General features: G+C 42.8%; 1 protein-coding gene across 1 annotated transcript in view; it reads left to right on the forward strand.

The window, feature by feature from the left end:
* The window catches only part of FRAS1 (Fraser extracellular matrix complex subunit 1), a gene marked incomplete at its 3' end in the record, with an annotated part of 456,967 nt that overhangs the window by 428,121 nt on the left and 14,916 nt on the right, over nucleotides 1-13,930 (forward strand). The window contains exons 64-69 of the mRNA XM_079718352.1: nucleotides 958-1,190; nucleotides 3,387-3,547; nucleotides 5,809-6,023; nucleotides 8,890-9,040; nucleotides 10,715-10,822; nucleotides 11,845-12,004. Of these exons, the coding sequence (XP_079574478.1) occupies nucleotides 958-1,190; nucleotides 3,387-3,547; nucleotides 5,809-6,023; nucleotides 8,890-9,040; nucleotides 10,715-10,822; nucleotides 11,845-12,004 (1,028 nt within the window). The remainder of the gene's footprint in view (nucleotides 1-957; nucleotides 1,191-3,386; nucleotides 3,548-5,808; nucleotides 6,024-8,889; nucleotides 9,041-10,714; nucleotides 10,823-11,844; nucleotides 12,005-13,930) is intronic.

Genomic DNA, 13,930 nt, shown 5'->3' on the forward strand with positions numbered 1-13,930 from the left:
AGGGAGGGAATAGAACTAGGGAGGAAAGAAAACTAAGAACCCCTAGAAAAGAAGTATCTTTCCTCTGTATCCTGATACCGTGCCCTCAGCGAAAGTGACTTGGAGGCAACCAGTCTTGCTGGAAGTGCTGAAAACCAGTTAAATGGTTCTTATGCTGAACCTAATATATAAAGAGAACAACTGTCACAGGGAACTAGTCATGTCTGGGCTATTGCTCCACATCTGTCAACTTGCTGGTTACCTAACTTACCACCTTAGGCTCTATGTGCTCACTGCTCTGTGCCTGGTGCCTGGCTCCTGGTAGAAGGTCAATACTTATGTGGTAAATGAATGGATGGATGGATAGATCAATGGATAGGTAGATGGATAAATGGACAGATGGAGGGATGGATGGGGGATGGTGTGGACTAAGAATGCTGCCTGCCCTGTCAGTAAACAAAGGATGTTGCAGCCATCAGCCACTATAGCCGATGGTGCACCCTGAGGAGACTCGGGATGAGAAAACACAGGATACTGGCCCCAGACAGCTGAGGTGCACATCAAAGGAATGATTTCAGTGAGCCTAAACCCGTGCATCTTCCCATACATAGGAAAGTGCTCAATTCCTTAACTTGAGGTATCTGGTTTTCTTTACTTAAGAGTAATCTTTGGATGTTTGGACTACTGGTCTTTTGTTGCAAAAACTCTCTATATCCTGGCTCCCCCCACCCGCCTTGCCCCTTAGGAGCAGGTCTCTCAGAATTACCTGAGATGCTGTGTCTTGGGCTTAAGTCCTCAGTTTTGCCCGCCAAATAAAACATAACTCTCAACTTTTAGGCTGTGCATTTTTTTTCAGTCGACAGTAGTCTTCACAGATTACCTTGTACCAAGAATTGGGGTGGCATATCACCCAGAAGGTACATGTGGGGAGCTGTTGAAGTAGTGTACACGTCTGAGGTGCTTTATTCTTCCTGGTAGGTCCTGGACAGCATTTACTTCAGCCGGAGGTTCCATGTACGTTGTGTGGCCAAGGCTGTGGACAAGGTGGGCCACGTGGGGACCCCCTTAAGGAGCAACATTGTTACCATCGGAACAGGCAGTGCGATCTGCCACACCCCGGTGGTGGCTGGGACAGCCCGAGGCTTCCAGGCTCAGTCCTTCATCGCGAACTTGAAATACCTGGACGTCAAACACAAGGAACATCCCAACAGGTCAGGCAGGTGGTGCCTTCCGCGAGGAGATGGCAGAGAGAGTCTCCAGCTATGCTTTCTGTGTTTTCTGGGTGGGACAGATCAGTGAGTGATGCTTCTGCAAAATAAGCATAGTGGTGGGGCTTCCCTGGTGGCGCAGTGGTTGAGAGTCCGCCTGCCGATGCAGGGGACACGGGTTCGTGCCCCGGTCCGGGAAGATCCCACATGCCGCGGAGCGGCTGGGCCCGTGAGCCATGGCCACTGAGCCTGCGCGTCCAGAGCCTGTGCTCCGCAACGGGAGAGGCCACAACAGTGAAAGGCCTGCGTACCGCAAAAAAAAAAAAAAAAAAAAAAAAGAATAGTGGTGATGAGTGCTTCAGAAAACGTTTATATTCTTTGAAGGTCCCCTAGGATCTGGCCCCTTGTTGTCTTCCCAGCCTCATTTCCCTCACCTTGTCATTTTCACCTGCCAGGCCACTCACAGGGAATCACATGTAACTCCCCAGGGCTTCAGACTCTCTTAGGTGGCATGCCTCCGCCGTGTGTCTACTCCTGGCTCCAACTCTCCCCCGCTCCCTTCCACTCAGCGTCGTTAAATCCGATTGTCCCACTCTATCTAACCCATGGCATCTCTTCTAGGAACTTTTCCATCATTTCCCCCAATTTAATTTGGAAGCTCTTCCTTCCAGCTTTTCTGGTACCCATGTCTGCTTCTCTCAGAGCATTATTTTTCATTCTCTCCTTGTCGCCTCAGGAGATGATGATGGCAGGGAACATGACTGTTTATTTTGCATCCCCTCTGCCTAGAACAGTGCTTCTTGGCAACCAAGAGGCACTCACTAAGTATCCAGTGAGCAAATGAGTAATAACACTGTGTAAATTGTAAGTCAATGGACAGATGTGCTTTTATTTTTTCCCTGTGCCACTATGATTTTGTTGGAAAATGGATGCTTTCATTTTTGCATGCAAAAAAAAAGAATTTGTGTAGGTTATACATATTCATTAAACCTCATAGTATTTATGCGTGTGCCTTTATGAGCAACTGAGTTCAGAGAAAGAGGTTCATTTGCATGAAAAAAAGATTTGAACATGGAGCCAAGAATATGCAAATCCTTTTTTTCTAACAGAATGAAATTTATTTTTGTTAAAAAGCAATAACAGAAGTGCCCAGGGTTACTACTGACCCCTTCCTAGCAAAAGAGCCATCCTGTTCACGTTCTGAGGTTCTGATTCCTCTTTAAAACGTGAGTCTTTTTTCTGGGAGGCAAGCTGTAAAAACTCAAAACGCACCCTCAATAAACATGCTGAAAATTTAAACTTGTGCAGTGAGAAAAATGGCAGCCCCTAAGTACAGTCCTGTTGTGTTGCGGTCTTAACCAATATTTATTAAGCTCATATCTTATTTAGAATTGTGTACTACAGGCTCTGGAGAAACAAAAGAAGGGAAGGAAATGGTCCTTTGCCCTCATAGTGGAGAGGCAATATAAACAAGAGTCTGAAAGCACACAAGAAATAGCAGCCAATATAAATAAGTTACAGATTTCCTGGTACAGAGGCACCTACATGTGGAAGGATGTAGATCAAGGCAGAGCTTACTGCAGATTGATGCCACTGAGGCCCGGTGGCCTTGTTGGACTGCAGGGAGAGAGGGGAGGGAAGGCTCTTTAAGTTGGGGAGAGACCGTATGAATAGTGGTTTATTACTATTTATAGGCTTTTTTCCTGGGTATGGATACTGGCCTTAGTGTTTAAGAGCTCAGTGATGTCTTTTTGGCACAAATACTTAAAAAAAAAATACGCGGCGACCGCAACCTCCACAGACACTCACGGTGACAGAGGAGGGCAGCAGTACCTGTGTCAGTCACTCGGCTTTAGCTCATGAGGAAACAAAGCTTCCACTTAAAGCAGAAGAAAGCTATAAAGTCATTTGTGATCGTGATGTTATCTTTCCTTGCACGCACACACAAAAAATCTATGATTCTTGATTGCTATCAGTCCTGAGTCTGGAGGATCTCCTGGGGGCCGGAGAGAGGAGAATAACCCTACATGCATATCATACCCTCATGTTCAGAGAGAAATCCTACATGGAAAGCTTCAGAAAAGAAAAACTGGTAAATTCATTGATGAAGACAAATTGAGTTATGAGAAAGAAATGTACCATATTAACTGCTTATAGCGGGCACCTAAACACTGATTTCTACCCTATTTTTTCCCTTAGAATCCACATTTCAGTGCAGATCCCACACCAGGATGGAATGCTGCCCCTTATCTCCACCATGCCGTTGCACAACTTGCATTTTCTACTATCTGAGTCCATCTACAGACACCAGCACGTCTGCTCCAATCTCGTCACCACCCGTGACCTGAGAGGCATCTCAGGTAAGGGAAGAGTCCCCTGCTGGTTTGCCCAGCCCAGCCCAGTGCAGTGACCCTTAGAGATATGGCTAAGTGCACCCTGCTTTTCATGTTTTCTGGTCCTCAAAATCTGCATGGTTAGTGGATTTCCTCCGTAGCAAGCAACCAAACACAGGCAGCTCGGACAGTGAAGTGAACAGGAAAAAACAGGGAGCGTGGAATGAATCTGACAGGTTGAACATCCCTATTCCACTCCTTATACAACTGAACAAAAATAGCTGGACAGGGGCTTCCCTGGTGGTGCAGTGGTTGAGAGTCCACCTGCCAATGCAGGGGACGCGGGTTCGTGCCCCGGTCCGGGAAGATCCCACATGCCGCCGAGCGGCTGGGCCCATGAGCCATGGCCAGTGAGCCTACGCGTCCAGAGCCTGTGCTCCGCAATGGGAGAGGTCGCAACAGTGAGAGGCCCGCGTACCACACACACACACAAAAAAATAGCTGGACAGCTGTGAGCCAACTGCTTTCTTATCTGTAACATGAGGATAACAACTGCTACCAATCAAGGTGGGGATTAAGTGCGTCTACATTTTTAAAGCGCCCGTCTTGGTAAATTTTAGCTCCTTCCTTCTCCCGTGTTTGGATCTGTGCTCTAAAATCCCATCATCTCAGCATTTTAGAAAGCTCACATGCAGATGTTAGATGCTATAGGATGGTTCTCCGAGAACAGGAGCTGAGGTGGAGCTTGGGGTGTGAGATGTTTATTTAGGGACCCACATCTACTAAAGGGAAGGAGAGAAAGCAGGATTGGGACGAGAGAGAAGTCAGCCTGAAGTGCAGCCGATGAAGCGCCTCTTCAGGGAGCTCTGGAGAGAGCCCATCCGTCAAGCTTGTCCTGGGACAGCCCCAATGGACAGACCTCTCTACCCGACCTCTCTCAGTCCTTGAATGCAGACTGCTCAAGCAAGAGTGTGACCTCGGGCTCTGCAGCTGATGCAGACCTGACAGAGCTGACAGTTGCGGTACCGCATCTCCGTGTTCAGCACGGCAGACATTTTGCTTTACAGAGAATCCTGTCCACTTCCATTCACCTTAGCAAGTGCACACTAAGCGTGCATTTCCTCCCTTCGCACCTGATGAATCATTTAACAGTGTTTTGGAAGATAGAAAAGCATTCATGTGCTCTTCCATATTCATTAAGCATCACTTTGGGTAGTGATGGTCTTTATACAGTAGAAATTAGTGGAGTGTAAATGATTTGTAAATCACTGAGCTACAGATGAACGTTGAATTGGTCCACCTATGCAAGCTAGTGAAAGAAACATACCATGTTTATAGGCTGAAAGTTTGCACCTCTTCCTACTCAAACACAATTAAATTCAACACATGTTAATTGAGACCTTAGTCCTTGTGGGGCAGAGGGCTGGGTGCTGGTGTCAAACATTCTAAGAAATGCATCAGCTCTTTCAGAATTCTATAGTTGCTTTGAGTACTATACAAATTTTAACCCTAATATTCTAAAATTGTATCTGTATTCAGCTCTCCGCTGCATAAAGGTCTTCGTTCATTTAGACCAGTTCAGACGCTTGGCAGCATTTGATCCAATGATTTTTGCCTGTAGCAGGGGAGGTTTCGTCAAGCATAATTAACGAGCTATCTACTCATTAACACAAAATTAAGACTTTTTTCTCCAAGAGTTCAGAAACCATAAGAGGCAGGGGAGGTAGTCAGATGTTTGTTTGCTGGCTCTCCATAAAAGCTATTTTTAAAAAATTGGTCTTAAAAAATAATAATTCATCATTAAATAACTTGATCTTAAATACTGTGCTTTCAAAAATAAATAGTGATCATAATTCATCAACAAATTCTCTGTATAGTAAATCCATTTCTTCAAGAACTGATTGTGAAGCATCGAACCAGACTGGCCGGGTGTGAGAGGCACAGCTTCAGGGTATTTTCTTCTCCTAGACATACCAGGGCCACCGAGCTCTGGCTTCTTCATTTTTGGTCTCATCTGTTCACCTTTTCTTCCCTGGTTCCTGCAGCCTCTTCCAGGAGTCTGTGAACCCAGTCACTCTGTTTAGCACATGACAAGAGGCAGATCACAAACTCCCCTCGCATTCCCACCAACCTTGCGTTGGGAGCCCTGAGCTGCTCTACTAATGGTCTCACATGGAGGGAAAGCTGTCTCATGTCCCAAGGATGTGTCTTCTCTCCCTACCCAGCTCCTGGGCAAAGGGCAAGTCCACAGACTGAGTTACTGTTCCTTGCTCCTCCCTCCCCTGCAGAGGCAGGGTTCCTGGACGACAGGGTCCACGACAGCACGGCCCTGGGGCCTGGCTACGACCGCCCCTTCCAGTTTGATGCCAGCGTGCGGGAGCCCAAGACCATCCAGCTCTACAAACACCTGAACCTGAAGAGCTGTGTCTGGACGTTTGATGCCTATTACGACATGACGGAGCTAATTGACGTCTGTGGGGGGTCTGTAACTGCCGACTTCCAGGTGGGTGCCCTGGGGGGTCTGTCTGAAGGCTGCGTGCATCTGGGTGTCCTGTGAAACTTTGTTCATTCCTGAAGCACTTCAGCTGGCACGTTGCATCCTGTCGCCTCCAGAACTGCACAGACCAAGGGAGTCTTCTTTATAAGTCCCTCAAGAGAGCCCTTAGCAGCATCGTGGCCAGAGTGAGCCCCCCAAAGTCCTCTATATCAATGAATTGGAAAATTAATGTGGATAATGTTTAAATTAAGATGAAGAAAATTAACTATCTGGCACAGTCATTTATATAAAAAGCTAATAGTTTTACTTCTCTAGGTATATATGTTTTTTCCTCTGGGTATATTTTGGAAAGCCAAAAAGATTTACCTTTGATGGGAAAGTTATTACTAAGTCGTTGTGTTCTCCCCACATGGGGAAATGAGTCCAAATGACAGGTGGAGCGCCCTGTCTTTCCGCAGACAAGTAGAGTACTGTTGTCTCAAGCTTGGAAAGGTAAACTGTTGAAAACACCTTGCTTTCATACCTATTCCAAACCTATGCCTAACTGACAACCCTTGTGAAAATAGACACTTTAAAAATGTTTAATAACCGTTAAACATCAGTAACCAAAAAAAAAAAAAAATGTTATAGCAAGAAGTCATAGTCATAGGAGGGCCGTTATATCAAAGGGACTAGGCTAATGCGTCCTCACGGGAAAATTGGTTCTACCCAATTTTGAGTAGTTATCTCAATGAACTAAAAATCAGATGTTTGTTCTTCACTTTAAATCAGGTTTAACCACACTGTAAGAAGGGAACCTGTAGAGGGACTTAGAGTAATCATTTTACAGAAGTTTCTTTGGTTAAAATTCCTTTTGATTCCTTGAGATGCCTCTCATTTTGGTTAACTCTCATTTTGTTTATACTAGCGCCCTCTATTGAACAGAATTTTAAGGCATTCTTAGGTTTTCTTTCTGTTTCTGCAATTGCGTAACCTACATTCACTTTCAAAAATGCAAAGCTAAATGATTGTTTCCTCCTCTGGCCCCTCAAAAATTAGTGTTCTCTGTTCTCCATGACTTTAATTACAGTTCTGGATATTTTTATTCAGCATATACTTAAAAATCACAAAGACAAGGAATTTTTATCATATATGTCCTACTTCTTAAACCAATAGAGAAAGAATATATACACAGAAGTACTTCACTGTTGTCTGTTTCTTTAAAAATAGTTGACACAGGTGGTATATGGTAGAAAGAATATAGAACTTAGACCCAAGCCCTAGTTCATATTTCTTTATCAAATATCAGCAGAGTTGGATGAGACATAACCTCTCTGAACCTCATCTGAAATTGTCTCAATCTCAAATGAGAAGGCATTTAGCAGTGTCTGGCACGAAATAGTTGTGCAGTAAATATAATGGCTGTTGTTTTCTTTTTAAGGATTAGTAAGTAATATGAATTTAAAGGAGAATAAACAGAAACAGAGGAAAAATTAATTTTGCCAGTCAGCTAGAAAATTTATGGAGGTTATAATATCAACAATGATGAGATTGGGGCAAGCATATTTAGTCACACCTGTATATTAAGGGGACAGGACATGGTGTGAAACCCAGATAAAATCTGGAAATTTTTAAAAGAAGACAGAGTAAGGCTTTTCACAAAAGATTTTTAAGTGAGTATGGAATTAGTGGAGCCTTCAGAGAAATTTGGAATCCAACTGACAACTTTGAATACGAAAGAATACTTTGGAAAAATAAAGTTTTCATGTTCTAAATATTGATAAAGCATTTGGCTCTTTCCATTAACTACCCATGGAAACACTTTACATAGGTAAAGTATTTTCAAACAAAAAATGTGTGTACGTTCCGTAGTGTATTATAGCATTTGGCCAATGACAAAATAAAATTGTTTTAAACTAAGCTTTTTGGTTATAAAGGAAATATATATTTATGGAGGAAAATATAGAACACATTTAAAAGCGAATAAACCAACTCCCCTACTCATATACACATATACACAGTTATCTTCTTCATGAAAGCTTCTGCTCATATTTTGTTATCTTTCAATTGAGTTTTTGTTAATTGCATAGTAAAATGAAAATTACACAGCCGAATTAATAGCAATAACAGGAACCCCTTTATAAAAGGGTTCCTTTGGAGGTGTGATGTGCTGCCTTTTCAAAATTATTTCAACAAAGCATGGAATGGGATGGGAAATTATCCAAGTAGGCGAAGCTCTGAGCTGTCTGTTGGTAAGTTTCATAGGTATGATATCCAAATCCCATGATCTTACTTCCTTTTGGAGGAGATGTAAGTACTCACTAAAACATCCAAGTCAGCCTCACGTTCATCCAAGGATCCAGTCTTGGGCATCTTCCCAGTTAGGGTTGCTTCATGCTCTCCCACAGCTCACTGGAAACTACAGTCAGCCAGGGACTGTGTGCTGACAGTAGATCCCAGATATGCCCAGATCCTTTGTGAATAACTGTGATGCCTGAAAAATCTCAGCCAAGGCTTCCAGCAAATGAACACTGTAGGCAAAGCTTCTCACACTTCAAAAGTGTTTTTGTTTAAGTGTCACCTCCTCAGAAAAGCCTTCCCAGATTATCTTATCTAAAGAAGCACTGGCCACTTCCCATCCCTTTATTTACTGTATCTTTTAATTTATGTATCTCGTTTACTAGGCTGTAGCTTCCATTAGGGCAGTGATTTGGGGTTTCTTCCACTGCTGAGGACCCAGTTGCTAGCCTGGTGCCTGGCACAATCATGGGCACTTGATTAATACTGAATAAGTGACTGAGAAAATGAAGATTGAACCAAGATGTGATGTTCATATGCCTTTTCATGCCGGAGAGAAATAACCCTCTCTGTGTGCACACTGCTTGCTTGGCAGGTGAGAGACTCTGCTCAATCGTTCCTGACAGTGCATGTGCCTCTGTACGTGTCCTACATCTACGTGACAGCCCCCAGGGGCTGGGCCTCCTTGGAGCACCACACCGAGATGGAGTTTTCCTTCTTCTATGACACTGTTCTCTGGAGAACAGGTATACCCACTGACATCTTAATGAGTCTTACCTTATGCTCAAGCAAGATTAAAAGAAAAAAAAATAGTAGAGACTTTTAACAGTGGCTGCATTCCTCATCCTGTTATCCTATATGCAGTCAAAGGAGAGACAGGTAAAGTCTAAAAAGTATATAGACCTGTGGTACCTAAAAAAGAATGATGTTGATATATGTTGATGCTGGAAGGCCTCCAGCATCATGATAGATTCAGTCCAGAGAGCAAGGGGCCCAGAATAGAGGGCGGCAAGTGACAGGTCCTATACTGCCCGTTGGGAGGTTTGCACGAGCGTGTGTTCTTTGGAATTTAGTCATGTTCATTTTCTCCTAGGTAAAAATGGTGTAACTCATGTTGTTTAAGGAGCAAAGGGTCTTGAAATCAGATGCATGGAAATGGAAAAATATATCAAGAATAACCTGGGTCATTTTATTCATTTGGCATCGAGTTTGCTCTTTTGTTGCATTTTTAAAAGTAGGGATTTTAACCCTGCTTTTACTTCAAAGACTGCAATGCTGAATTTTTAAAATGACCTTCCCCTCAGGCTTGTCTCTGTTATGGCTCTCTTTGAGAGAAGCCCTCACCCCACCAGGGCCTGGCTTGGTGACAACCCTTCAGCTAGGAACTCACACCTCTCTTGTGAGACCCACCTTCTCCCACTGCTGCCCCATGAATGTCCCCTAAAACTCCATGAGTCTCTCCTCCACTCACTCTAATCACTGAGTTGATTTTTGCTTTTTCCCCATTTTCGGTGTCCTATACTTCAAACGCAACCCCAAGCTCATTTCCCCTTATTTTATTGATCCCATTCTTCCTCTCTCCCTCCCTGGTGGTGATTTACTTGATCTGAGGCAGAGTTACTTGATCTGAGGAGATTTCTTTAAATAGGGTTTCACTTCTAGTAATGGAAAATACAGTCCTTCCTTCTCTTAATGGTTTAAGCTCAAATCATTTATTTGCTTTATATTTCTCATAGGAAAAAAACTTCAGGGAGTTTTCACACTCTGGGTCAGATAATTCCTTGAGCTTGGGTTTTTTTAATTTTATTTTTTCCCCTCCTTTGGTTACCCTTTAGTTTTTGGTCATATTGAACTCAACGGGTATTATGATTGCAATTGCCCATATTAAAGCCACAGTTGACTCATGTTATGCCATGTATAACTGGCCTTCGACAAGCTAACCTTTAATTTTCCATTGCTTTCAATATGAAATGTAGCCACCAGGACATTAGCTATGGTTCTGTTAAGTACTGAAAGGTGTCCTGGTGAAGGAAAGAAAATACAGTATGAAGCAGATGTGCTGTAACCATGTCCTGGTGCAAAGTTAATAGTAAGAAGTTTTAGGGACCATTTTTTTCTGAGCCCTGGGCTGGGACCCTGCATCTGGGCTAAGTGGCATCTTCAGGTATAAAGAGACTATGTCAAGAGAATAGAATTGTAAGAAAAGAACCAAGTAGAATGAACTGTCTTACAGCGTTAACTGGCACATGTCTCTAAATACTCCATGTTCTCGCAAATATGTAAATTTGTCCTAAGTTACATTCAAGTAAGCATACAGCTCTACTTAGAAGTGTCACTGGGATAAGTCACATGTAGGCTACTGTCTGGGAGATCTTCTCCAAGCCCTCACTTGGATGTCTTGTGTACGGTTGCCTTCCCAGGAATCCAGACGGACAGTGTGCTCTCTGCCAGACTTCAGATAATAAGAATCTACATTCGAGAGGATGGCCGTCTGGTCATTGAATTCAAGACCCACGCCAAGTTCAGAGGTAATATCAGTGCCATTTTTTTCCTCAAGTTTTTTATTACTAAGAAACATTCAAACACAGAGAAAAGTTGAAAGAATAGGACAATGAAGAACAAAGTCAACAATTATTAACATTTTGCTCTGTGTGTGTTGTATACACACATGCGTGCATTCCCATTGTTTTGGTCACACCATGTGAAGACAGGTTGCAGGCTTCATGCCAAGTTACCCTAAATACTTCAGTAGACATCTCCTTAAACAAGGACCTTCTCTTATGTGACAACAGCATTACCATAGCCAAGATATTTCACACTGATCCGATAATATCTAGTCCCTATTGGTATTCCCTCTATTGTCTCACAAATGTCTTTTCTACTTGTTTTTATGTTTGTTTATATTTACTTTGCATCTGTTTATATAAAAGGAAGGTGAATCTAATCAAGATTCATATGTTACAATTTGGCAGTTATACCTCTTTAGTCTCTTTCAGTGTAGAATAGTCTCCTCACTTTTAATTATTCATGATACTGCATTACTGTAGTTTTAAAGAGTGGAAGTGTCTTGCTGAGTAACCCTGATCTTTTTAATGATGTTTACAATAGCCTCCTTCCACCAAGGACTTGAGCAGCCCTAAATGAGGGTTTTTTTTAATCTGAAATTGATATTTCTATTTATAAACTACTGAGATCTTTCTACCTCCAAGAGACACGTCGGTTGGAATTCAAAGCTAAGTGTGTTCAAGGTTCATTGTCACATAAGGACTCGTATTATTGTGAATATGCTCATTAGCATCATTTCTACAAAGCATATTCATATTGTTTATAAATGTATATGACCATAATGGCCATCATGAGTAAGGTGATGGGCTGGAATAAGAGGCCATGCTGTCCCAACCTGTGTGGAATATATTCTCAGAGGCAAGTGGGTAGGTATAACCTTGTTTTATAGCAGAATATTAAATCAGTTCTAAGGCTTTTATAAGGGATTCACCACAAGCACAATAAAACTTACAAATAAGTGTGTGTTTGTTTCCCCTTGAAATAGGACAGTTCGTGATCGAGCACCATACCCTCCCTGATGTGAAATCATTCATATTGACTCCAGACCATCTCGGAGGAATCGAATTTGACCTGAAGCTCCTATGGAGTGCTCAGACTTTTGATTCTCCTTACCAGCTCTGGAGAGCCACAAGCTCTTATAACAGGTGAATACAAGATGGAGTTCAGGGGTAAATCTGAAATGTTCTCAGTTTCTTTAAGAGCTTTTCTTCAAAAGCTGGGTTTCTATTTTAAAACGGAGATAGAAACGACCCTCTGGCATATAGAGAAAGAAACAGATGTAGCTCAAATCAGCTTCTGATGTGGAAAGCGGGAAGTGCTCCCCCTTATTCCAAGGGTAAGAACAGGCAGGGTGCACGTCACTTTCATTCACCTCCCACTGACCAGAACTTAGTCACATGGCACATCTACCTGCAAAGGAAGCTGGGAAATGTGTCCAACTAAAAGCTTAGTAGAATAAAGAAATTTCATTCCAGTTACCACAACCAGTGCAAAATCCAGGATCTCTGGTTATCAGGTCCAGATGTCACACCTATTGGTCCAGTGTCCTATAAAATAAATAGCAAGATTTAGTCCTCTCCCACACCCAATATAGAGGTAGAATGAGAATTGGATAAATACAGTAAAACATCCCATTTGTAAAACGGGAGAATAGGGCAAACAAAATGAAAACTTTTACCATGAAAAGGATAATGGAGTCTATTGTAAATATTGTTAACCCCATTTTACAGATCACGAAATTAGAACCATATTTAGCATGAAAACCTTAATTCTTTACAGTTAAGAGGCAGCAAATTGTCTGAAGAATCATTTTCAAAAAGATTTTTTTAGTTACAAATGTTTGGTCTTATATCAAGTATTTTTTGTGTATACTGATTCCTTTGAAATCAATATATAATAAAATAATCATTAAGGACTGTGTTTCCTAGAACCTCATGAGCTTGTGCAGGTACTTGTCCCAATTTATAGGCAGAGAAATGGTCCTCTTTAAATTCTCTGCTGACTCCCCACCGCTTACCAAATGAAGTCCAGCTCTTTGAGCAAGACACATATCCTCCCCTCTAGCCTCACCTCAGACCCAGCCTTCTAACCACATTAAACATCGCCCCAGCCCCTGAATCCACCAGCTCATCCATACATCTGTACCTTTGCAATTCCCCTGTCCTTCCTGCTCTTTTCCTCTGGCAAATCTCAAAGTCCTCTGAGCTCCAGCTAAAGTGCTGACCCCTCGTGACACCTTCCCTGATTTCCCATACAGTGCTAGAAGCCCCTACTCCTTGTTCACACATTGTTCCAGCTTTTACTGTAACACAGCTCAATATATTTATAATGCTCTAAGTAGAGTCCCATTTCCACTAGATTGTGAGCTTCCCAAGGGTAAAAGGCAAGCCTGCTTGATCTAGAAGCCCCAGAACTGCAGGTTTTAGCACATGGTCAGTCCTGAATAAACATCCTTTAGTAGCTAACATTTGAGCTAAGGAGGTAAAATCCATAGATAAATGGCAAGGTGACAGACAACACCAAGTGTTCTGTGCTGTGTACCCTGTGAGCCGTGCAGAGCCCTGACCACAGCTGCTCAGCGAAGGGAGTTCAGGCCCAGCATGGGCTGGAGGGCTGTCCAAGGCTTCTGGGGGAGGCAGGGCAACTGGTGGGAAATGTCTAGTTTTCAGAAAGGAGGGGAGAAGAACTACAGGATTAAAAACTTGCATCCAGGACTGTGTTTGGCATATTGGCAGGGATAGTCAGGAAGTCGACCTAACTCATATTTAGGGATGGGAAAACATAGGACGCAGCCTGGGGAGACCATGCCATTTGTCCTGCATTCATGTGTTCAACAAATATTTATTGAGCTTTTACTATGTGTCAGGGAAGGTTCTGGGCACTTGGAATACATCAGTGGACCAAATAAAGATCTCTGCACGCAGCAGTGGACATGATGAATGAGTATAGTATCACATGTTAGAAGGTGATGAGTGCTATGGAAAAATAAAAGGTCGCGAGCAGGGTAAGGGGAATCAGGAGTGGAGGGACATTGTAATGTTGGTTAGGATGTTCAGAGTAGGCCTCGTTAA

The sequence above is a fragment of the Hyperoodon ampullatus genome (assembly GCF_949752795.1).
Source record: "Hyperoodon ampullatus genome assembly, chromosome: 1".
NCBI lineage: Eukaryota > Metazoa > Chordata > Mammalia > Artiodactyla > Ziphiidae > Hyperoodon > Hyperoodon ampullatus.